Source organism: Hyalella azteca, unplaced genomic scaffold (assembly GCF_000764305.2).
Source record: "Hyalella azteca isolate HAZT.00-mixed unplaced genomic scaffold, Hazt_2.0.2 contig16986, whole genome shotgun sequence".
Classification (NCBI taxonomy): domain Eukaryota; kingdom Metazoa; phylum Arthropoda; class Malacostraca; order Amphipoda; family Hyalellidae; genus Hyalella; species Hyalella azteca.
This window is the reverse complement of record NW_025946789.1, coordinates 31,655-56,427: the sequence shown is the minus strand read 5'-3', so window position 1 is coordinate 56,427 and position 24,773 is coordinate 31,655. Positions and strand designations below refer to the sequence as shown.

At 40.7% G+C, this 24,773-nt stretch overlaps 1 protein-coding gene across 1 annotated transcript; it reads left to right on the top strand.

Moving 5' to 3' along the window:
* Positions 1–1,745: 1,745 nt before the first annotated feature.
* LOC108672953 (polycystic kidney disease protein 1-like 2) lies at positions 1,746–23,297 on the top strand. The gene is made up of 19 exons (XM_018160723.2): positions 1,746–1,751; positions 2,267–2,392; positions 2,772–2,979; positions 3,525–3,694; positions 4,310–4,457; positions 4,841–4,938; positions 5,759–5,893; positions 6,926–7,110; positions 8,076–8,300; positions 8,862–9,081; positions 10,222–10,341; positions 12,216–12,375; positions 12,875–13,040; positions 13,446–13,580; positions 13,829–13,893; positions 14,389–14,509; positions 15,389–18,938; positions 19,856–21,316; positions 21,801–23,297. Exons 1-19 carry the CDS (start codon positions 1,746–1,748, stop codon positions 21,969–21,971), a joined length of 7,470 nt encoding a protein of 2,489 aa, XP_018016212.2. The 3' UTR covers positions 21,972–23,297.
* Positions 23,298–24,773: the final 1,476 nt, after the last annotated feature.

Here is a 24,773-nt window from a genome sequence, read left to right as displayed (position 1 = left end):
TGTGTCTCACTATCATACTATTTGTCAGCCTGTGTCTCACTATCATACTACTTCTCAGCCTGCGTCTCACTATCATACTATTTGTCAGCCTGTGTCTCACTATCATGCTACTTGTCAGCCTGTGTCTCACTATCATACTACTTGTCAGCCTGTGTCTCACTATCATGCTACTTGTCAGCCTGTATCTCACTATCATACTACTTGTCAGCCTGTGTCTCACTATCATACTCCTTGTCAGCCTGTATCTCTCTATCATACTACTTGTCAGTCTGTGTCTCACCTTCATACTATTTGTCAGCCTGTGTCTCACTATCATACTATTATGTCAGCCTGTATCTCTCTATCATACTACTTGTCAGCCTGTGTCTCACTATCATGCTACTTGTCAGCCTGTGTCTCACTATCATACTATTTGTCAGCCTGCGTTTACTATTTGTTCGATTTTGATACAAGCGAGACCGCCATGTGGCTCCTCCCAATTTTTATGATATTTACTGATTTTAGGGTAACAATTAGGAAATTTGTGACATAAAAATATCTGGATTCCAATTTGAAGTGTTAGAAAATCGGAGAAAAATTACACATATATCACTCAGAAGTGAGAATTTCTATTAAAAATTGAAAATAAACTGTTTTCAAAACAAATAATTATTTTTAAACGCCGAAGATAATTCCATGTGCCACAGATGACTAGTTCGTTATTCAAATAAATCAGATAATATCACGTGTTGAAGATCAGCAGTTCGTTATATAACAATAACGACAATATCACGTGTTGCAGATCAGCAGTTCGTTATATAACAATAACGACAATATCACGTGTTCCAGGTCAGCAGTTCGTTATATAACAATAACGACAATATCACGTGTTCCAGGTCAGCAGTTCGTTATTGAACAATAACGACAATATCACGTGTTACAGGTCAGCAGTTCGTTATATAACAATAACGACAATATCACGTGTTCCAGATCAGCAGTTCGTTATATAAAAATAACGACAATATCACGTGTTGCAGGTCAGCAGTTCGTTATATAAAAATAACGACAATATCACGTGTTCCAGGTCAGCAGTTCGTTATTGAACACGACTGTAAATGGCTCGGCGTCCCCGCCCTGCCAGACGGCCGTGGGTAACGTCACCGTCGAACAGGAAATATGGAAAGGCTTCGTTGAGATCAGGGATTATTCGGTCATCATTTCTGCTGTGAGAAACTGCACACACACACACTGTGTGCACTGTGTCACTTTACTGCTTTAGGGTACGCACACAGTGAGAGCATGCAGGTTTGCCCGCGCGGGCAACCTGCTCCAACCTGCAACAAGAATGAACATAGGATAATAATGTAAGTGTTCATAGTGAAAACCTGTACGAACAGGCTTCTGTATTCTATGGTTTCAGGCGCCAGCCTGAGCAGGTAACCAGCACGCTGGCAATCTGCTCTCACTGTGTGCGTACCCTTACTGACTACTTTATTTTACTGTTTTATTGTCTCGTTTACTATACTTTTTCACTAACTTATTCACTTTAATATTTTACTGACTCTTTCACTTTCCTTTTTTACTGATTAAGCGATTCGTTCATTTTGCTGATTACATGGTATGAAATTCTTTCAATTAATATTCCTAACAATAATCTAACATGAACTGGTATAATGTATTAATAATATCGTTAACATATCAACATCACCAGGGATCACCCATATTCGCAACCGTGACCATCGACGGCTCATCGCACTACACCTACCATGAGAGTAAGTCCAGCAGCGATCTCGGCATTATTTAACACTTTAGTTCTTTTAAATATTCAATAATTTATTGTAGTATGGTACTCGTTATTGTTAGGAAGTAAGAATACACAGTAAATAGAAGACTTAAACGACTGGGCCCTTTTTAAAAATCGACGGATTTTAATCAGACTAGAATATAATGGCTCGATTTCATCTAAGCTCAACCGTTTTTTACTATTTTTAGCGCATTTTCTCATTTATGGAAAAAAATGCACTATTGTGCTCGCCATGTCCGTCCGTCCGTCTGTCTGTCTGTCTGTCTGTCTGTCTGTCTGTCTGTCTGTCCGTCTGTCCGTGACCTCAAGTTTTCGTTGACGAGAAAATGCGCTCTCTGTCACTCACTGCAGTGAGTACTGAGTTATATTTTTAAGACCTTTACCTTGCAACATTCATCGGCATTGGCAGGGATTTAGTGAACAAATTAATTTGAATTTATTGTTCGTAATAATTGCTGTATGTTCTCCTGATCATTACTAAAGCTGACGCCAAACACTTTGAACATTTTAGACGCTGAGACCTCACTCTTCAACTGGTCGGTTCCACTGGATTACGCGTACGAGGGCGCGTATTCCGTCACGGGCTACGCCAAGAATCTCTTGGGCAACGTAAGATGCCTTTTTTATTTTATTGCCCATAGAAATAACTTTATTCTTTTTTAATCTCGCACTCGCAGCATACTGTTCAACATGATTCAATGTTCTGAAAACTTTTGAAATCAGGCATATTACTCTTTTATAAAATGATACTTGAAGTCATAAAGCTCATGCCAAAGAAATCTTCCCATATCACGGTCAATATTATGTGTTATTTCAATAGTACTACTTGTGGATTAATGCCATAGGTGACTCCTATCTCCAGTCGTTTTTGGATTAATGCCATAGCTAGGTGACTTCAGACCACAGTCATTTTTTTCACTAATGCTTTTTTTTTCACGCTGTCATCCAAGGTATCACATGTTAATAATTGATATTTTATAACTTATAGGTGACGTTTTCAACATTGGTGCACGTGGTACCCGAAGTGACGGACACGTGGCAGGTGACAGTTAACTGTCCCTGTTACAACGTTCCTCCTTACTTCACGGTTAACCTGACGTTCCCTTCTGCTCCACATCCTCCTTGGAATCTCACCGTAGAAATAACATACGAAGTGGACGATGGCAACGGGTCATGGGTACAACTTACCGTGTTTGGTAAGGGCAAAACCAACTTCTTGATTAGCATAAGAAGTATTATGTATCATGACAATTAACTGTGGGGACAGAATTTCAGGGGTGCATGAGGGACGAATTTCGAGGTGAGGGACAGAAACCATTTCTGCTCCAATAAATTTGCAAGATAATTAGTTTTCTAGAAACTCCGCAATGATGTGAGGGCTTTATTTACTTTTGAAAAGATTGTCGCACATTTTTGGGACCTAGAGTTGTAAATGATATGAACTAGAGTGGTATATGAAATGAATACCATCATCTAAAAACTCAATGAAAATGAACCTGACCCAAGAGGACAGGGAGCATTCCATATTATTTTTCTGTATACCTAAATAGTATCGAAACCCGGTTGCCACCCCAGAAAACATGGATTAAAAGAAATAAATGAGATCACTACTAATACTTTTGAACGGATGGAAAGTGGCTCTTCATGATTTTTCGACAGCTTTTCTGATGCAACGGAATGTCATTGCGTTAGCCTTGTATCATTTTCTTACGCTGAAACGTGCATTCGAACCACTATTCAGGGCCTCAAGTGGAAGACTTCGGGACGTTTGACGGCGCAGGCCCCGCAGGCGCTAGTGGTGATGAGCGGCAACTGTCGCTGCATTACTTGCTGGAGCCGCAGCAAGCAGGCAACCTCACTCTCAGTGTGAACCTGTCTAACGAAGTGTCAACGGCGCTTATTCCTGTGGAGGTGAGGTCGTCTATCTGCAAATAATCAGAGGTGGGCAGTAGCGCGCTACATGTGGCGGCCGCTACTAGCGGCCGCTACATTTTCGGTAGCGGTAGCGGCGCTACATTTAAGCAATTGTAGCGGTAGCGCCCGCTACATTTAGAGCATGTAGCGGTAGCGGCGCTACATTTAAGCAATTGTAGCGGTAGCGCCCGCTACATTTAGAGCATGTAGCGGTAGCGGTAGCGGCCACTACATTTCGAAGTAGCGCTGCCCAGCTCTGCAAATAAGGATGTCGATGTTTGCATAAGCAATTGTAGCGGTAGCGCCCGCTACATTTAGAGCATGTAGCGGTAGCGGTAGCGGCCGCTAAATTTCAAAGTAGCGCTGCCCAGCTCTGCAAATAAGGATATCAATGTTTGCATATAATCGCCCTAACACGAAGGATGTGCATCGACAAGCAGGTTTGACTGCTAGACATGGACTTTAGACATGATTTGTTAATTTTATTTATTTTTATTATTCAATTCCGCAAGAGTTCAATTCAGATCAACCATCATGTATTTTTTCTCGCAAACGCAGAATTGTCTTTGCTTTACATTACCTAGCTAAGAAATACATGTTTGTGCCACTTAGGTCGAAATACTAGAAGGCATCGTGAACGTGACTGGTTACGTCACGTGGACTGCCAACGAAACAGAAGGAGACTGGAGCGGCTGGGGACCAGAAAGTGACATCTTCATTGCGAACGCGACGACATTTGTGTACCCGAGCACCGCATCAGGTGGGCCTACCAGTAATTTGTTTCATATAAAAAGATTTATACTGTCAATAGGTGTTCACTTTGTTTCACTGGTGAATGCTCAATTTTAAACAAAACCATCACAGACTATGGTCTTTTTCTATGTCATCAGACTTGGCTTCAGAAAAAAATCGCAGGTAGGAGTTGTTACTTTAACGGAAACGATCAAAAATCCAATTCTTGTTTTCCGTAATACAAGTTTGATTATCCATTTTTAAGGTTTAAACCCGTGTGAAATTTCAATTTCTAGCTGTGTTTTCAAGTAAGTCATGGATATTTGCACTGAATGTCAGCAAGAACAATTTTGGTTCATTAAGTGATTTGGCAATGGTATCCAATCCATTTTGATTTCATATTATTCACAGGAACTCCTGAGAAGTGGAGGCTTTACATCCTACCCACTAAAATGGAAATGACGGTTACCTACACGCCTGATTATAGGTTCAAATTTATCTACACTGATGTAAGTATATACGTACAAGTACATGCACGATTAAGCTCACTTGAGATTACTTTAATTGTCGTTCAATAAAGAAAAAGCTATTACCGGCCATAGTTCTGTCATTACTGTAATTTTCACGAAAAATATGTATCCGCATGGAGTTGAATCTGAAATTTGCTGTGATTAAAGTTCTGCACATTAATGTCAAGGTTGTTTGAAATATTTTAATAATTTCCGTGTATCCCAATAGACGCTAATTCATCGTGTTTATGATGATTGAAATAATAAATTCTGTTCGTTGTATTCTGCTGCTACTTACGTTATAATTCTTATTACAGAACGACCGATTGCATACAGCTTCGTTTCTCGACTGCCCTCTGATTTCGATGTATATATTTTCTAAATTATTAATTTTAAACGCTCTATGGCGTTAGTGGAAAGAGCAGTCAAATTCTTGAAAACTAGTATATTTAGTTCGCACTTCTATTTATTTTCTAAAACATAATTGCTCTTAATATTTGAATAACATCTCATCATAATTAAGCAAAACTTCATTGATATATCCGTTTTTAATTTCGTGTTTCGATACTTACATCTTCCCAAGCTTGCGTTATGATTTCCAAATGCTCACTCTCAAATAACAGAAATTAAATGATAACAACGAATGAAAGCAGCACCCTATACTGTTTAGGAGATATCATCGATCGCGTACGTCGCTTGAAATTTCTAAACCTTTGCATGTAGTTCCTCCGTAGTTATTACAGCAAATAGCAAACAATTTACAATCAATTCTTCTTGCTCAATCTACCTCACGCAAAGCAAATTAACGCCCCAATCGTAGATCGGACCAGCTACCTTCTACCTGAGCGCCTACAACTCCTTCCAAGGCTGGGTGCACGCCGAGCCTATCAACGTTACGTTCGTTGGCAGCATCGCTGGCTTCTCTTTGTCCAACGACGGCAAGATAGGATCAGTGGTGAGTGAGGAACGTCAGTGGTGAATGAGGAACGTCAGTGGTGAGTGAGTAGCATCAGTGGTGAGTGAGTAGCGTCAGTGAGTAGCGTCAGTGGTGAGTGAGTAACATCAGTGGTGAGTGAGTAACATCAGTGGTGAGTGAATAGCATCAGTGGTGAGTGAGTAGCATCAATGGTGAGTGAGTAGCGTCAGTGGTCAGTGAGTAGCGTCAGTGGTGAGTAACATCAGTGGTGAGTGAGTAACATCAGTGGTGAGTGAGTAGCGTCAGTGGTGAGTGAGTAGCATCAGTGGTGAGTGAGTAGCATCAGTGGTGAGTGAGTAGCATCAGTGGTGAGTGAGTAACATCAGTGGTGAGTGAGTAGCGTCAGTGGTGAGTGAGTAGCATCAGTGGTGAGTGAGTAGCATCAGTGGTGAGTGAGAAGCATCAGTGGTGAGTGAGTAGCATCAGTGGTAAGTGAGCAGCATCAGTGGTGAGTGAGTAGGATCAGTGGTGAGTGAGTAGCATCAGTGGTAAGTGAGCAGCATCAGTGTTGAGTGAGTAACATCAGTGGTAAGTGAGTAAGATAAATGGTGAATGAGCAGCATCAGTGCTGTATTTATTGTATTCATTCAGCATTGAGAACATATCCATCGGTATGTAACCAACACAAGGTTAGTAAAGGAATAAAATTTAATGCCATAAAATAATGAGGAAATTGTCATAATTTTTTTGATAAGACATCCATAATGAAATAAATTTCATTTTGGTTCGTCGATTCTTTAACCAAGATCTCTGACTCACTGAGTTTGATCGGTAGATGAAAATTAAATATTTAGGTTCGTATATAAATTAGTATCCCTTCACAAGAAATCGAAAGTCACGTTTTACTTCAGAAAGAGTTTATTTAAGGCATTATTTCTAATCGTGATAGCAAAGGAATCTCATTTTAAGAATTTCATCTATCCTTCATGTATCAAGCTAATAATATTATTAGATTTATTTCTTGCTTCTAGCGACCATATTTCATTGATCGTAATTTTCACTTTGCTACAGAATGTGTCGAAAACAGTGATCTCAACTTTTGACGTCTTAACGCCAACGTTTTGCCTTATCATGAGCTGGGGCGATGGATCCACCGATGAAGCATACGGAGACAAAGTTGCTTGTGATGAATACGGCGAGGAGCTTCCCTTCTTTGGAATGATCTCGGCAAATGAGAAACTGAGTCACACCTACGCGTGAGTGGTGAGGTGTGATTCAGAACTGAATCACACCTACGATCCATCCACTTTGTGGATGGATCGAACTATGGGTAGAAAATTCCTTTCTATCCAACACGAGAATGAAATACATAATTAATATTCTACATTCAGCAGCAAAATGCCTGAATGAATGTTCATGTTTCGTGCATTTTTTCAGTTTTCATTAAGTAGAAATCTAATGAAATTCGATTATGAGGTGTTAAGATATTGTTTATATCGTTAATACGAGCTGTTTCGAAAACAGTGTCAAGGGCGACGCTGAAATGGAGGTTGCGGTTGAAATACTTCTTAGAATAGAATAGAATAGAAGTGTCGGCACTGAAGAAATCGGCCCATGGCCTGTTGCCGATTCTTGTACTTTTCATGACTTGATTCACAAGGGATCCGGCCTTTGGAACCCGATCTTTCCATAGCTGACGATTGATTGAGATAGATGCTGGACTTATTGCCTGGTCCGTAATTTACTAGGCATTTTAAGACTGAACATATGCTCCTGCATAGCTTCGTCTAGTCTGTTTTTGAAGATGTTCATACTCGGAGCGTCAACGAATAGAATAACCGTGGATATGTCTATTAGTACTAACATGGATAAGAATCCTGGTGATTATTAGAGAAGCCGAACTTCAAGTGGACTCAAGGAGATAATAGATTTGAATAGCCACCCAGAATTTTATAAATTTTATAGACATCACACTGTCTCTTCTTGCGGCATCAATTCTTCGAAGGTAATAGATACATGACTGCCAGCTAGATAAAACTTCAACGTTGACTGCGATACTGTCATCAGCTATATCACACTTTTTCTTAGCGTTTTCTTAATTGTGAGCTTGCAGAGTAAGGTCTTATGAGCTACTCACATGGCCCGGAAGCATATCTCGTGAACATTAATCAATGAGGTATACATTCTACATTTATTCTTGCTTTATAATCGTTCGTCTCAGGAATGAAGGCATGTACAAAGTTTCGGGATACGCATTTGACCTCGGCACCGGCGACTTGTGGTCTGATGTGGACGTGGTGATCGGTGAAGTCCCTTGTACGATGCCCAACGTGAGCGTGGCAGGCGCTGTCAAGAGGATAAACAACGCGCCTTCACAGTTCAAAAGCCTCCCTTCGAGGATCATGTCGAACACAACCATTAATTGCACCAAGCCTGTCACCGCAAAGTTAGTATTATGGTACTTCTAACCGTACTATGAAATAAATTTGGAAACTACTAGAACATGGTTTTGACATACACTCTCATCGCGCGCAACGGACCAACGATTTCATGTTAATGTACCAGTAAGCGGTGCTGAATGATGAATTACATATTAATAGCGAACACTCTTATCAAATGCAGGACATCGGTCATGAAATTGCTTTCGTACATATAAAACCAAATGAGTGAGTGGGTTCAGTAGTGAGTGAGCATGATGAGCTATGACGAATTCGATTAGCGAACACTTTAGTTTATTCACAGTCGGTAAAAAATGAATGTTACCTTACCTATTTAAAAAAAATTCGAGCTAGTGGCAGGGTGAATCCAATGATAGCGAGCTAATGTGCGGGGAGCCGAAGGGAAGCTGCAAAGCTCAATGAGGTTCTCTTCAAAATGTTGAGTATAAGATATGAGTTTACCTTTCAAGAAGGAAATTAATCTAATCCAATATATTTGCTGCAGTATATACAAATAAATGAATAGGAGCACAGTGTCGGTTTTTTAACTTAACATAACCTGAAATCAGACGGTACTGGACGATAGAGAAGGTCAACAGCACAACTGGCGATCCCACCAATCAAGTGACAATAGAAGGAGTTCTGAGCACCTGGAATTTCACGACACTGGTCGTGGATGCTCTCTTCTTAGACATCGGCTACTACATGTTCACGTTCACCGTCGAAGTACAAGCTACCCAGACCATCACTCTCGTCCAAAGTGACTACACTTACTACCAGATCATCAGGGTAAGCCAAGGCTACGTTCCTCCGCCTGTAACGTGACTGTTGACTATAGGACGCAATGCATCAGATCATTTGCGCTGAAACGGTTTGCTTGCTTTTTTCGCCGTTAAACGCTAGACTAGATATTTCATAATAATTTTATCCGAAAATCCGAGCACGTAGCGTTGTTCGTACACGGCCTAAAAATGCGCTGACGCTGACGCAGGCTGACTGGCTGATGCTGAGATATTATAGGTATGCATTAATGTATTTGTACCAGAGTGGCCATAGTAGAAGCATAAATCCAGGAGCTGCATCAAGCAGACACGCGCTGCGCAAAACGATTAATAAAACCCGTTACTCTAGACAAACATTTCGGCGCTGCGCAGCGCGTTCAGTGTACATGAAGAGGGCGTGAGGTATGGATGTTGAGACATTTCCCTCGTAAATTTCCCTCGTACCTGGTATGTGGGATGCCTGTGGGATACCACAGCGACAGGATGTACATCAGCAACCTGTGGTCTATGATAGCTCATGGAATGTAGCCACTGTCATTCTTGTGTATTCCTTTAATTCTTCTGGGCTATTACTCGGATCAGAGTACAGATGATGATATACCTTACACTCTGATCTAGCACTGTTGATAAAGTGAATGCCGGTTTTATCTTTTTCAAAAAAGGGTTTTGCATATGAGAACTCAGCAAATACACTTTCTCACTCGAAGTCAAACGGCAAAACACTGACTCGCCGTATGCTGGCAATAATGCTGCGTGGTTCAGCGTCTATTGTGTCCAGCGGGGCGCCACATATACCTTATACCATATATCATATACCATATACCATATACCCCGCTCTGCTTGAAGTGTCAGCCAGCGTAAGCGTCAACGCTTGTAGTCTGGCCGTAGCCTAATATACTTTGCACAACTTTATTATCCGTTCATCAGTCTGGTAGAATTCCAACTCGGAATTGTGTTAGAGACTTGCGTTTTCTATGCCAGTATGATCACATTGTCCAAGTTAAGACACCTCGTCTTCATGATCCCTCTTTTCGTAGATTCGAGGTGCAAGCAAGGCATTTTTCATATTTCCTACGGGGTTTCATGCAGATAAAAAATTTGTGGGAACTCATTTATACTTATAGAATGTTTTAATAATGTGCTACAGAGCAACCTGAGTGCAGCTATCCTGCCTGGAGGCATCAAGAGCATGAGCCGAGCGTTCACCCAGAGTCTGGACCTCAACCCACAGCTAGCAAGTGTCGACCCTGACGAGCCCAGTGTTCCGGTTAGCCCTCTTAAGCAATCTCAGAATAAGTTCCAAACTTTTTCTGGGGTATTTTAATAAATTTTCAGGGTAATTGAGGAGCAAGAAAATCTCAATTCCTATAAATCCATCTTTATATTCAGGTAGCAAATTTGAAAGGATACGAAAAGGTCCTGTCGCATCGTTGAAAACTTATACGCAACACCTTTTCCGTATAATTTTTTATTTTAGAAAGTTATAAATATTTGTAACTATTTTTTATCAAAGTTAAGCCAATATTCTTCAACCCTAGAGCGTTAAACATTCGATTATTGAGGGGAAATGGACGCTTTCATCGACATTAAAATTTGTCTAGCTTCGCACATCAATATTACCCAATGATGAAGGTATTTACTTATTAGGGTCCAATGTCTCGCAATCGTGCTTGTTGTGTGGCCGGTTCCCATGCCAATTGAGCTATCATTTATTAATGTAGTAATATTAAAATTATCTAAATCTTCATGTAATATGTACTATAAACCGAGACCTATATAACAATTTTCATCTATTTTAATTTCTTTTCGAGAATTGCAAGCCTAAAAAGCCTGGAATGTTCTTCAGTCATCATTACAGGGTCATCAATATTTAGCGTTACAACTTTGAGTGGTTAGAACTATGAATGAAACACAATTGTGAATGTTTGAAAATGTATTTCTGTAGGCAGAGGTTCAGAGATACAATTCCCACAATTTCATTCAATATGTCCACCATCTGCATCAATAACGAGTTGTAGACGCTTAGAGAAAGCCTTACACGAGTCACAAATGACACTCTGCGGGATTTTGGCCCACTCCTTCAGCAGGTTGACTTCTAGGGCGTCCAAACTGCTATGGTGAACGGTCGAGACCTTGCTCTCAAGGTATGACCAGATCCCAAAATCCCGAGGATTCAGATCGGGTGACGATGGGGGCCATTCATCTTTGGTAATGAAGTGGCGAACATTCTCGGACAGCCACTCCTGAGTCGATTTGGCCCCATGGGATGGTGCAGAGACCTGCTGGAACGACCAGGGGCGTTTTTTTAAGTTCTTTCGTGCCCAGGGCAACAATGCACCAACAAGGATGGCATCTCGATAGTTCTTCTGATTCAATTTCACCCCTTTGTCAACAAAAAAGAGGGGACTCCTTGAGGACTATGTTACGGCTGCCCAGACCATCACTGAGGTCGGGCATTGCTTCCTAGTCACCACACGGGATCCTTCGTCCCATTCTTCGACCAAATTCGATCATTTTGGGAGTTGAAGTGGTATTCAACATTGAATATCTTAATAATATAATAATAATAATAGCGGTTTCAGCGTTATTAGGCCGTAGGCCTGTCGCCGATTCTTACCATCGCAGAACATTCACAGCATTTTGCGGTCTCGAACTCGCAACTCACTGCTACCATTCTGCTGTGCTTAACCGCCCGGCCTCCTTGCCGATTCTGACCAGAAACTGGCGCACAGAGCTGGGATCGAACCCGCGCCTCTCTGCGCCAATCTTGGTACTCTGAATTTTAACCACTGGGCCACCCTGCCTTCTTCTTCTCATCACTGAAAACGAGGTTTGGCAGCGTGCCATCATGGACGCGGGAAAGAAGAATCTTGGATCTTTGGAGGCGTTTGTCGACAACTTGAGCAGACAGTTGGTGTTTTTTGACATGCTTGAATGGGGACAACTTTAGGTCCTTTCGGAGAACAGTCGACATGGTTCCATACGACACATTTGACTGTTTTGCGAGTGTATTGATTTTGAAAAAAACAATGTAACGCTAAATATTGATGACCCTGTATAACTCCTAATTGCTAACTAATAACATAGCGTGGAACAACAACTTTTTCTGTAGCCACTTGTAATGATGTTTTCGTATTATAGATCACAAACGTAAAATGGTACTGCCGGCAAATCCTGCCAACACCAGAGAAGCTGCAAGTCGACGCTCAAAACTTTCCACTAGCGGTCAACCCGCAGTCCATCCCAGAACCCATGACTGCAGTCGGGAGGACGGGTGGCGGATGCTTCGGCGTGGGCCCTGGTGGGTGACAGCAACAGGAAGTATGTGAAGGTTATGTTTTAGGTTTTCACGAAGGGAAATTTCCCCCTTGCTGTTATTGAAAATATATATCAATTGATTTAAAATTTATTCCCCACAGTCGAGATACCGAAATTTTCCTAATCACTCGTATTGTCGTGGATATTTCTAAGTAAAACCTTTTTGAACGGATTAAGGCTGACTAAGTCGCCACAAATCTCTAATGAATTTACTCCGATAACGGCTTGTTCTCACATTGTTTTCATGAGCGCTGCGTAGGTACGCTGAGAGCCAAATAGCTATTAGGCTCAAACCGACAGCTAGCTATAATCAGTCTCATCAACACCACCTCTTTGCTATCAACTTGAGTGGAAACAAAAACCTAGATACTGCTATTAAAAAATTAAGGGTAGAGAGCAGCTAACCTGAAAATTTCGAATTTCTGCTGTTGCTTTCAAAACACAAATGGTTGCTGAAAACAAATTTTCCGTTGCATCTACAGGCATGCTTACGTATCAGGGCTTGAAGCTGAGTCTGCAAATATCTTCATTTTATATGTCCGAGGCAACGTTCGAGATTACGGCTGTCGTCGAGAAGGATGTGAGACGAGCAGTAGCCACACTTGAACTTAAAGTGGTAACACAATCACCGCCTGAAGTCTCAATAAAGTAAGTGCACTGTATACGGTCAAAATAATCAAGACATATGAGACACGGAAACGCGTCACTGCGAGAAATTGCAGTTAACGTAGACTTGGTCATGATAAATGCTACGAGTTCATAATAAGTGCCAATATCTGGGAGTCTGGGACTCGATCATCGTTGTATTGACAGAAGTTACGATACTTTTATCTGCTGCAGATTTCTTCGTTTTCCACATTCTCTTTATACTGCACATGATAGCAATGTAATCTCTTTTCCATTTCACATATTTATTCTTTCTCACTAAAAGCGATATCAGACTATGAATTAGCTAGCAGATGAAGAATTCTTAAAAAGTAAGCAAGAAAAACATGTATACTCATTTATTCAAAGGCGTTTTTTTCCTTCACAATTCCTCTGATCCGGTTACAGGTGTTCGGTGCCAAGTCTTTGCCTGGCGCAGAGTGACGGGTTTTTGGTGAACCCAGCGGTGCGCCTCACTCTTGTCGGCAACTGTACCGCCTACTGCACTGCTGCCCGCTACTACAGCTGGGACGTTAAGCAGGAGTACGTGCAATCATTTATTACCTGTCGCAATATTATGCATATATTGTAGACTGAACTCGTAATGGTATATTTCTTTATTACGTGCTGTAACTTGGTCTCTCAGTTCATGCAAGCTTCAAGATAATTCGTTTTTATGATGTACCAACAAGAAAGATTCCTAAGCCTTACCGCATGTTTAGGTTTTTTCTAAAGATCTATGTGTAATATACGTTTTCATAACTCACGAGGTTTAATTGCGTTCCCCACAGAAATGGCGCGTCCATTGTGACCAATGAACCGAACTGCGACTCGACCAAGACTGTCTGCAAGCAAAGTGAGTGCGGGCCAGACTTTTCATCCATGTTAATGGTGGTATACGGCAATGGTTCTTCGTTACATTTGCGACAGAAGTAATAGTTTATATGCCTACAGTTAATTTTTTACTATGTAATGAATTTTCCTGTTTCATTGTTAACCTCCATGGTATTTGTTTACAACCTTTATTTGAATTACTGGAGCAATGATGTGGGTGCCCTGGAATCCAGTAAATTTTCGGTATCTATTATTCTTAGTTGAATTATCTGAACGAAATTCTCCGAAATATTCTTACGTATTAAATACATACATATATACGTACGTTCACTAAAGTATTTTTGTCTAACTTAATGATCGAAAGTATTATTGGTTTTAGTCAATGATAGAATGGAAGGTAAAGTAACTGAACGCTTTCAACTTCAAATTATTATATTTTTTGCAATGCGACTTTGCTGGATAATTATTTTTGAACAGCTAATTATTTTAATGATTATAATTAGTAGAATTTTTTCAGGTTTTGAGACTGGAACTAGCGCAGTGATCGTCACCCTTTCCCCTTCACTTTTTGACCTTAATTCATTCTCGGACAAATTCACCGTTCGCCTCACCATTGTCACCTCTGACAATCGGATCGGGTAAATTCGCTCATAAACCCAGATCAAATTTTTCATATTCTACTGGTGAATGAATTTGCAATTTGCGATACACTAGGTACCAGGGGCCATACTTTCAAAACTCGCTAAGTGAACGTAAGTACTTACGATATATTTTCTTGTCTATGATTGGTGGATTTTGCTTGAAAGGCCGTCAATGATTAGCTGATGAACTTACGATCTCTTAACTTTTTTTGAAAGTATAGGCCCACTGGAGATTAATACGAATGGCATCATATAAAGAGTCCGTTGATAGCGGGCCGCTGTACTATATAGGGTCTGCGTAACCCAAGGGTTGAGACTACTGAGCTTTCGATACTTTAATAACTTTGTAACCTCACAAGCAGAGTTGAGGACGTCTTTAAAACGTAATCCTAATGCTAATATTAGTTACACCTCTTTGAATGTGCTGCTCACCAAAGCTCCAAAATACATTTGAGCGGATAAAGATTTATGGAATTGTAAAATTATCAAGGATTGGAGATTAGAAGCTTCAAATCATCCAATACATCTCACTTACAGTTTAATTTTTCATAACGCACGTAGAAATTTTTAAAAATTGATGGGGCAGTGGTAGTATTTTAGCTAACTAATAAGTTTTCCAATAATTTCTAATAAATGAAACGGTAAATCTTTTATCCTCTACTTTGTATTATTTGGGACAGTATATTGACTTATGATTGTAATATCATGATTTATTTTTATTTGATTGATATTTAAGTTATTTTGATAATCTGGTTATACTATTTTAAACTTCTATTCTGACAAGAAATAATGTTGTAAGTAGATGAATTGAACACCCGCCGACCGTATTACAACTTTTTTATCTTCCTTATAACAACTTTTTTATCTTCCTTAAAGGTACTCTCAAATCTCAATCAAGAAAAACAAACCACCTACTGGCGGCACTTGCAGAATTTCAGCGGATCAGGGTTATTACTGCCTTCTTTCCAAATTCATTTTATCGTGCGATAGATGGCAAGACCCTGAAGCCATAGGCATCGCGGCCTATAATTTCTATTACTTAGAATATCCTACCGGAAAAATCGTCAAGACGCCAATGGCCAGTACGCAACAGACTCGCTTGTCTGCAGTTCTACCTTACGGAAATTTCAGTGTGTTCGTAGAAATTTCAGACTCATATGGCGCCTTTACCAATTACTTCATCGGTAACATAACGACTATCATGCCAAATAAAAGCATGGTGGAGGCTTACAACACGACAGCAGTTTTGGCTGCTCTTACAGCAGCGGGTGACTCTACTCAACTCACGATGTTCATAAAGGCGCTGAACTCCCTTACGGCAAATGCCGCGTGGAGTGACATCTCGGATAACGCATTCAACAATATATCACTCGGTGAACAAGAGATGAAGCTTGCCGAAATATCGGATTCAAAGTCGCAGCAACTTCAATCTCTGAAGAAGTCGGCTCCACCAACCACCATCGCCGACGTAAACGTGTACTCTGATGTATTAGCCAGCTCTGTGTCTCAAATACTTAATAGTAAAGCTGGTTCCTTGACCATAGGGATGGATGCTCGAGAAGATTGCCTTTCAACTCTAGAAAAGATTTCTTGCTCCTTGCCTAATATCCCTGTAGCATCTGCTTATGAGTATGAACCATACGTGAAGAGTACCCTTTCGGTGATGACAGCGTTAATGAAAGGTATGAATGGGGTCTTGGAAACTGTACAGTTATTGCCCCCTAAGGATAGACAGGCCGCGGCTAGAGGGGTTTTGGACTATGATGGAGCGATATCTGATGATCCGAATATAGTAATTCCTGAGAATATGGACGAAATATACAAGAAGAGCATAATGGAAAGCACCAGTAGACAGAGTATAAATCAGTTGAAACGGATGAACGTAGTCATCCAGTCCATAAATGCTCTAGTTTCATCAAAGTTGGTAAAAGATGAATCGTTTCAGACTCGTACCGACTCCGGAGCTTCAATATATATTGCAAAAATTGGAGAGGAGACACTCAAAAACGGGAAAACCATCAATTCTCCTATTGAAATCAATAGTTCAATCATTCTACCACCAGACTTTTGTCCATCGAGATTCATTTTCCGAGAATCATTCTGCACTGAAGAATTTGGGTTGATGTTCCTGACATGGCCTGTTATCACACACTACCATCCCACTTCTCGAGTTTTCTTGGCTAAAAACACGAAAATACTCGAGCTTGTGGTAACTAGCAATGAACAGCAAGTGAACGTCACGAATGCAACAAGGCTAATCAGTATGGAAATACCCAGGAGTCCCGATATTATTGTAAACCCTGTGACAGTGAATGTCACTGACAGTATTAACACCGTCATTCCTTTGGTCTATCACTACTTCAATATTACTTCTCCACAAGCCGCTTACTTGATCGCAGTAAAGCCCTCATCTAATGCTGACCACCTCGTTCTTCTCGTTTCTCATGAAATGTTTCCTCTTCCCGGGAAGTCCCTCGTTAGCGAGGTAATAAACAAGCTTCCCCTCATTGATGGGTGGCGCACACTCTTCATCGACTCCGAAAAGAATAACAACAGGACTGGGCGATTTGTGGCTGGCATTGGAAAACTGCTCAATAACGCGCCTCCGTCAAATTTAACTCGCAAAGACTTAGATGCAAAGTTTTCCTCAAACTATCAGTTTAAAATAACAATTGAGGGATGCTACTTCTACGATGAACCTTCACTTCAGTGGTCCGCTGCGGGCTTGAAAGTCCTCAGGGCTAACGCAACCCATACAATATGCGGCACTAATCATCTCTCTCAGTTTGGATCAGGATTTCTCCCAACGGTGAATGAAATCAATTTTGAATTCCTTATAGCAAACATGGGCTTCATAGATAATACTACTCTTTACGCCACCCTCATTATAATTCTTGTCCTGCTCACCATTGCTATGATTTGGGGCCACTACAAGGACAGAAAAGACATTGAAAGAAGGGGTGTCATCCCTCTGCCCGATAACAAACCCGAGGACAAGTACATTTATGAAGTAACTTTCTTCACCGGCCCTGATTCGGACGCTCCATGTGAATCGCAGATATATTTTATCGCGTCAGGTGACTATGATGAAACAGAAGTGCGTTTTCTACCTAAAGCGAACTCGAATCTCTACCGCCGATACGACAGGAATACATTTGTAATGACAACGGCTGGTCCACTCGGTACGCTGCATTACCTGCGGGTTTTCTTAGACAATAGAGGCAGGTTGCCGTACGACAGTTGGCAGCTTGAACGTGTCGTGTTCCGGGACCTCCAGAAGTTTGAGCAGTACACCTTCGAAACAAATGCATGGCTTGCGCTCAACCGCGGCGACGGTTTGACGGATCGAACATTTTTGTGTGCCGACAACAACGAAGATATGTCAACATTTTCGCAGAGAATGTACAACAACACAAATCGAAATGTAAATCAAGACCACATATGGATGTCCGTTTTCTTACGCCCAATCGGTTCCCGATATTGTAGAAAAGAACGGATCTTGGTGTGCGCTACGTTCTTATTTGTTTCTATGCTCCTGAACGCAATGTTCTATCGGCTAGAAGGCGAGTCTCCAATTGATGCATATGCGCAGATTGGTCCCGTACCAATTGCTCTTTCTCAGACGATTAAGGGCATGATGGTGATCATCTTTGTCCTTCCCTTAACAGCTTTGCTTGGTGCCGTTTTCAAACGAGCTCGTCCTAGGAAGTATGTTCGATGTAGGGCGCTGGATGCTATCGAGAAACAACGTAAAAGTCAATTTCTGAAAATCGGATTGACGAAGGAAGACGCTACAGAAAGCTCAAAAGTTCTTGAGAACACTGACGCGGAACCTAAACCAAAAGTGAAACCTGTTGTAAAATGTCTTCCATGGTGGACGAGGCCACTTGGATGGATTATTTGCGTTGCAGTTATGGCCTTGTCCATTTTCTTCGTTTGGAGTTATGGCATCACCTGGGGAGAGATTACGACAGTCAAGTGGTTTGCTTCGTTCTTCACATCCTTCCTAGTGTCAATCCTGGTAAGCCAATGGCTAAAAGTAGTGTTTGTCTCGATCTTCAGCAGCATTTGCAGCTCTACTGACCTCTCTATTGAGGACATCGACTGTGACGAAGAACTGCCCCAGCTGAAGGAAGATGAGAAATGGAATTACACGAGTCAAATTGATCCATCCACCGTTAGGGATGTCCATAAAGTCATTGGCGTCGCATCCGACGATGGCACGATAAAGAAGTTGAGAACTAAACTCACTAAAGACCGAGACATGAAATTCATAGTCCGTGGGATTATCATTTATAGCATTTTCCTCGCCGTGCTGTTCATCGTCGTTAACGACAAGACGGACTTCAACGCTTTTTTGATGCAAAAGCATTTCAAGCAAACCTTCATTGATGATCGATATCTTGCATTCGGGCTCCCAAATCAGGTAAATATAATTTTATCCACAGTATACTTAAGGGAATGTTGGAATACGTGAAAATGACATACTGAATCTCAATTTTGGAATATGTATGAGTTTATCTGTGCAAATTATTAATAGAGTAGTACTTCAATTTGCATTGTTCTCTTAGCATTTCATTTTAAGCATTTATTATTGCAAATTTTCTGCATCTGTTCCTATATTTTTACTTGCCCCATTATTCGCTTGTGTATTACAATATTATTTTGGGATTATTCATATTATATTCTTTGATTAGGACGCATTTAATTTAAAATAATCACTTTATGGCGTTTCGCTAATGACAAGAGCAAACACTTAGTTTGCGTCAACTGATGACTTATTTTTAGCGCATTTTCTCATTTATGGAAAAAATGCACTATTGTGCTCGCCATGTCCGTCTGTCTGTCCGTCCGTCTGTCCGTCCGTCCGTGACCTCAAGAATTCGTCGGCCAGAAAATGCGCTCTTTGTCACTCACTGCAGTGAGTACTGAGTTATATTTTATTTCATTCGACAGTAACTTCCCATTTATTTCTTCACTACAAGCTGAGATTTTATATACATCGATTTCATGTTATATATATACCGATTCATAATCATTGTTGTTTTAATCATATGAAGTTCATTGCAATGCACAGAAGTACACAGTCCATACATTCCATCTAAATTTAGTTATCTGAATCGGTTCTAATCAAAAATTTCTCACAAGCACTATGATATATTTCTGAGAGCTGCCGCTACAGTCTTTCGTTATCATATATTGCATCCAGCTCTGAAACCTATGGCCATCGGCCATCGTGCACGCATTAGATGAAAGGTTTTTAGAAACTTAAGTTATCTAGATATTAATATCACCCAGCAAGATTTATTTCATTCCTTATATTTTTCCGTTCTGTTTCTCTAGCTTCGAAACACCGATCAGTTTTGGCGCTGGGCAAAACTGTCGGTCATGAATGAAACGCGGGCGCAGAGGTGGTACAACGGGGATCCGCCCTACGGTCTCCGAGGCTTCTTGAATGACAAAGCAAATCGCATGGTTGGCTATCCCATTTTACGGCAGATAAGGAATTCACGCTTTGTGTGCTCGGTGCCGTACCCAATGAACGATACGGTTGCAGACTGCACGGGGTCCCGTGACGTGCTTTTAGAAGATGACCAGGACTACTGCGCGAATTGGGTGATCGGTGAACTTTCCGATGCAGCCTGTACCTACCCCGAGTTTAAATACCAAACAGCGAGTCAACTAAAAACTTTACCGAGTGTGGGGCGTCTGGGATCGTATGGAGCAGGCGGATACGTTATCAGACTTCTTGGTAACCAGGAAACTATTGTTGCGAGGCTGGATATGCTCCAACGCTTCAAATGGATTGACAGGCGCACGCGGGCAGTTTTCCTGGAGTTTTCCGTGTATAACGCGAATGTAAACCTTTTCATGACGTGCCTAATTTGCTTCGAGTTCAATGAAGGAGGTGGTATCTTCATCAAATGGAGGTTTGAACCTGTTCGACTATTGAGACTGGAAAGCAGCTTGAAAGACAATTTTGTGCTTGTGTGTGAGCTCGCGTTCGTTGCGGCAACAGTATTCTTCTCTTTAAGGCTGATAGTTGAAATTAAGAAAGAGAGGTGCGGCTACTTCTTCAAATACTGGAATATAGCCGAACTTTGTTTAGTGATACTCTCTTGGGTGGAGATTGCCTTGTACATTTACAAGCTGCTTCTAACTCTCGAGGTTGCGGATGAGTTCAATAGAACGAAAGGAAATGCATATCTGCGAATGGACAACCCAGTTGCTGTGGACCAATATTATACGTCCATTTTAGGCTTGATCATGTTTGTATCGCTACTGAAACTCATAAAGCTCATGCAGTTCAACAAAAGAATGGACGTGTTGGCCCTCACAATTTCGATGTGTTGGGACGAGCTGGCATATTTTTTCATTGCATTTGCCGTTATATTTTTCGCCTTTTGCTGTCTTTTCTATTTCATATTCTCCTTGCACCTGTCCGCGTTCACTACAATTCTCTCTGCCGTCTCGACCAGCTTCTCGATGATGCTCGGAAAATTTGACTTCGATGAAATGCAACAGGCAAATTCACTGTCACCTCTTCTCTTTTTCATCTTCTCGGTGCTGAACAGCATGGTTCTGGTCAACATTATGCTCTCCATCATCTTAAAAGCCTTCAACGAAATCAAAATAGACCTTAGTAATAGAAGTAATCGCTATGACGTTATGGACTACATGATTGAACATTTCAAGAAGACCCTTGTGCTCCAGCCAAACGAGATAAACCAAGTGCAAGTGAATTTGAACAAAAGAGAACACGTGGCCTCGCAAGATGAGAGCAATCACGATTTGCCTGATAAGGTTTGTATTTTTCTTAAATGTTCTTCGCTGATTTGGGGCATAAAGAGCACACATTCAGCTTGGTTATTGATCGCTCACATATTTTATATAAAAAATGCACTTTTTGTTGATAGACCTTGCATCAATCACGATGTGAGCATAGAAAATAACTTACATTACCAACAAAACATTTATATATATATGTAAAAAATATAATTCTTCACTGAAAACTACGATGGCAACAGGGACAGTCACACAATGCTGGTGAAGCTACATGCATTAACACATTGTGACTGTTTCTTTATGCCAATACTTTGAAGAATTTAAGCTAATCCTTTCTTTGTACTTGTGTTATTTCATCGCACTATTAGATATAATGTAACTACAGCTATCACTAAAAATATTCATGTAGCTTAGCTGTGATCATATTATACACTGACTTGTGTATGTGTAATATTCATAAGAGTATCAATGATATCCTGACTATAACTGGATTATTGAGCAGTTGGGACAGCTGCTGCAGTACGTCAACAGCGTTTACTTCGAAGGCCAACTCGACGTCTCGAAGTCCCAGGCGCTGAAGGAAGCCTTGGCAGCGGACCACCGCGCTCAGCGAAAGAGGACGCCCATCTTCCAGCAGGATGTGCAGCCCAAAACCATCTTCTTTAGCGACTAAAACTCTCGTCGCTTGGGAACATAGAGCAATTCCATTTGTTCTTGAATTCTTCTTCACTTATTAGAAGCTCTATTCCATAGAGGTTCTTGAGAAGCGGTTTGTACTAAAAAATAGAAGCATTTATTTTTGAAATATTTCATGAAGAACACATTCTCTTGCAAATGCATGCTCGTGCAACGAAAAGTAATATCACGTAGCCGTCGAATCCTCTTGTATATGGATCAGCTAGCTAGTCTGATCTTTGCAATCAAAAGCACTTCTCATTAATGGCATGAATTAATCGTAAATAAAATATAATTTACGACTGTCTAATGATAGTATTTATTAACGTTGCCGCCTGCTATTCTTTCTTCTCAAATCCTTAATGAAAACTTGTCACCACCCATTGCTTTCGAATGTTCAGGCATACAAAATGAACCAGCTGATAAATGCGATATTGAGCCAATTACATAGGTGTCAGTGGATAGTTTTTTGCAATGAAGTCAGGTCAATCCTCTATTGATTGATGTTTGATGAATGTATTCAACAAGCTTTTTTAGTTTCACTCATAAGTGACTGTAGATGGCACACCGCGCACGATTTTGATGTGGTCTTGCAAAAAAAAAATGCATAAGCACGAACGAGGAGGTGAACACTTAAGATACCTAGAGTAGTTAAGCACTTGAGGTTTATTAGTGGAATTATACAGTATATGGAGGAAGTGTGGAGAATTGTTTCTGCGACTTTACCCGCCTTTCAAAGCAGCTATTGTAAATGTCTGCGTCACTTCGTTTACATCCAATAAGTTGTGCATATCCGACACTTTTGAAATTGTTCTGAAGCCTCAATTCATCGGTTTTTTGACATGTATTATTAATTGCTAATCACTGTATTTTATTTTATTTTGAATGGCATAGTTATCGTGTGTATCTAATTAATGTTGATTAAAAGTTTAAATTAGTAAATAAAGAAATATGTGATCACATGAATTTTAAATGAAGCTGTATCTCGAAATTATAGTTATTGAGTGTGTAGAATTTACTTATGGGTACGTTTGAACAAGGCACAATCATAATACTCGTGTAATCACTTCCTGGAAGCGAATATAATTGATTGTCACTTGACTGGAATTGGCCCTAAGTCCTGTGATGGTTGCGGTGGCTTTTAGGAATCTCTGACTTGCATGTTTGTGATTTACATGCAACTGCGTTTCGTTGTTTTTAGTTAGAGAGGAAATTTTCATTGTTCCGCATAGCGATAAAATTGAGGCAATTTCAAACTTTCAGTGGAAATCCGGGGTGATTATTCCGGATAAGTTTTATCACTTTCCAGAATGTACATAACATAACATAGAGCATTCGGCGCTGAAGGTCAATGGCCTCTTGCCAATTCTTGTTCTTATCGTGATTTGTTCACAGAGGATCTAAAAACTGGCCTTTGGACCAGCCTTTTTCATGAGCGACGTTGGTTTGAAATGGCTACAGGATTTTTATCAGGTCCATACTCCACAGGGTGCTAGGCTTACCAAATGTAAGCATATACCTCTGCATAGCATTGCTTACTTTGTTCTTGAACTTGTTCATAGCAGGAGCGTAAACGATATCAGCAGGAAGGCTGTTCCAAATGTCGCTGACTCGAAGCGAAAAGTGTTGTCGCATGGATGAGTTGCACCGCAGTTTTTATTTTAGTTTGTAACCTTGGTCCCTGGTGTTGGTTCTTATTTAAAATTCTAGGAATCCTGAGACCATGTGCAAAACACAAGTGTACTTCAATGAGGTCGCCACGCGGACGTCGATTACAAAGACTTGAAATTAAAAGCAAAGAAAAGTCCACAAAAATTCATATCTTTATAGAAAACGTTAAGCACCACCCGTTCGTTTTCTATAAAGATATGAATTTTTGTGGACTTTTCTTTGCTTTTAAATTCTTAGTTAATTTGCGATTTAAGCAAACAAGTGATATATATTCAAAGACTTGAAAGTTTCATAATCGCTAATCTATCTTCATACTTGCCCTGTTAGCCTGGAATTTTCCTTATTGCACGTCTTTGAACACTCGACTTAATTTTTGTCCTTTTCAAGTTTTGGAGAACCGCAAAGGCGTTCTCCAACAACAACAAAAACACAACAACAACATCTTCATCGATTCTGCATCTTGGTACTATCCTGGTCTGATCAATCCTGGCATTTTTTGGCCTTATTAACCTGCATTAACTTCTTGTCAACATATTTTCACAACACTCTTCCCACTATCGCCTTCTCCATTAACACTCCGTCGTTGTAACTATGTTTCCTCATACTGTGATCCTGCGGATCATTGTTCTTACCAAGGTTAATTACTTAGCACTTGTCCGCATTGAAACGAAGCTGCCACGTATCAGCCCAGTTCGCTAACTATCAAGATCATCTTGCATCTGCACTTTTTAGATTCCATTACCTTACAAAAACACTTGAAAGTCTGACAAGGCGATAGGTGCCCAGTCTACTCTTGTCAAATTTTTTAAAGATGCTGTCACTTGAGCTTTCCAATCGGCCGGCAATGTCTATTCGTTGAAGGATTTTTGAAAGAACAAAGCACTGTCAAAGGGCAACAAAGGCAACAAGATTTTTTGCTAGATGTAGACTGCTCTACCAAGTTAGTACCTGCACTGGTCACTCGAAATCCCCGAAACCCGAAACCCCGACACTGCTGGTCACTAAAATCATTTTGAAAGACACTTTCCCCGACTCTTTCCTCAGGAGCATCGTTCCGGCCCAAACCACCAACCTGGCTAGCTGGCTCAACCATGAAGGAACACAAAACTGTGTCGGGACTCAGGAGCGC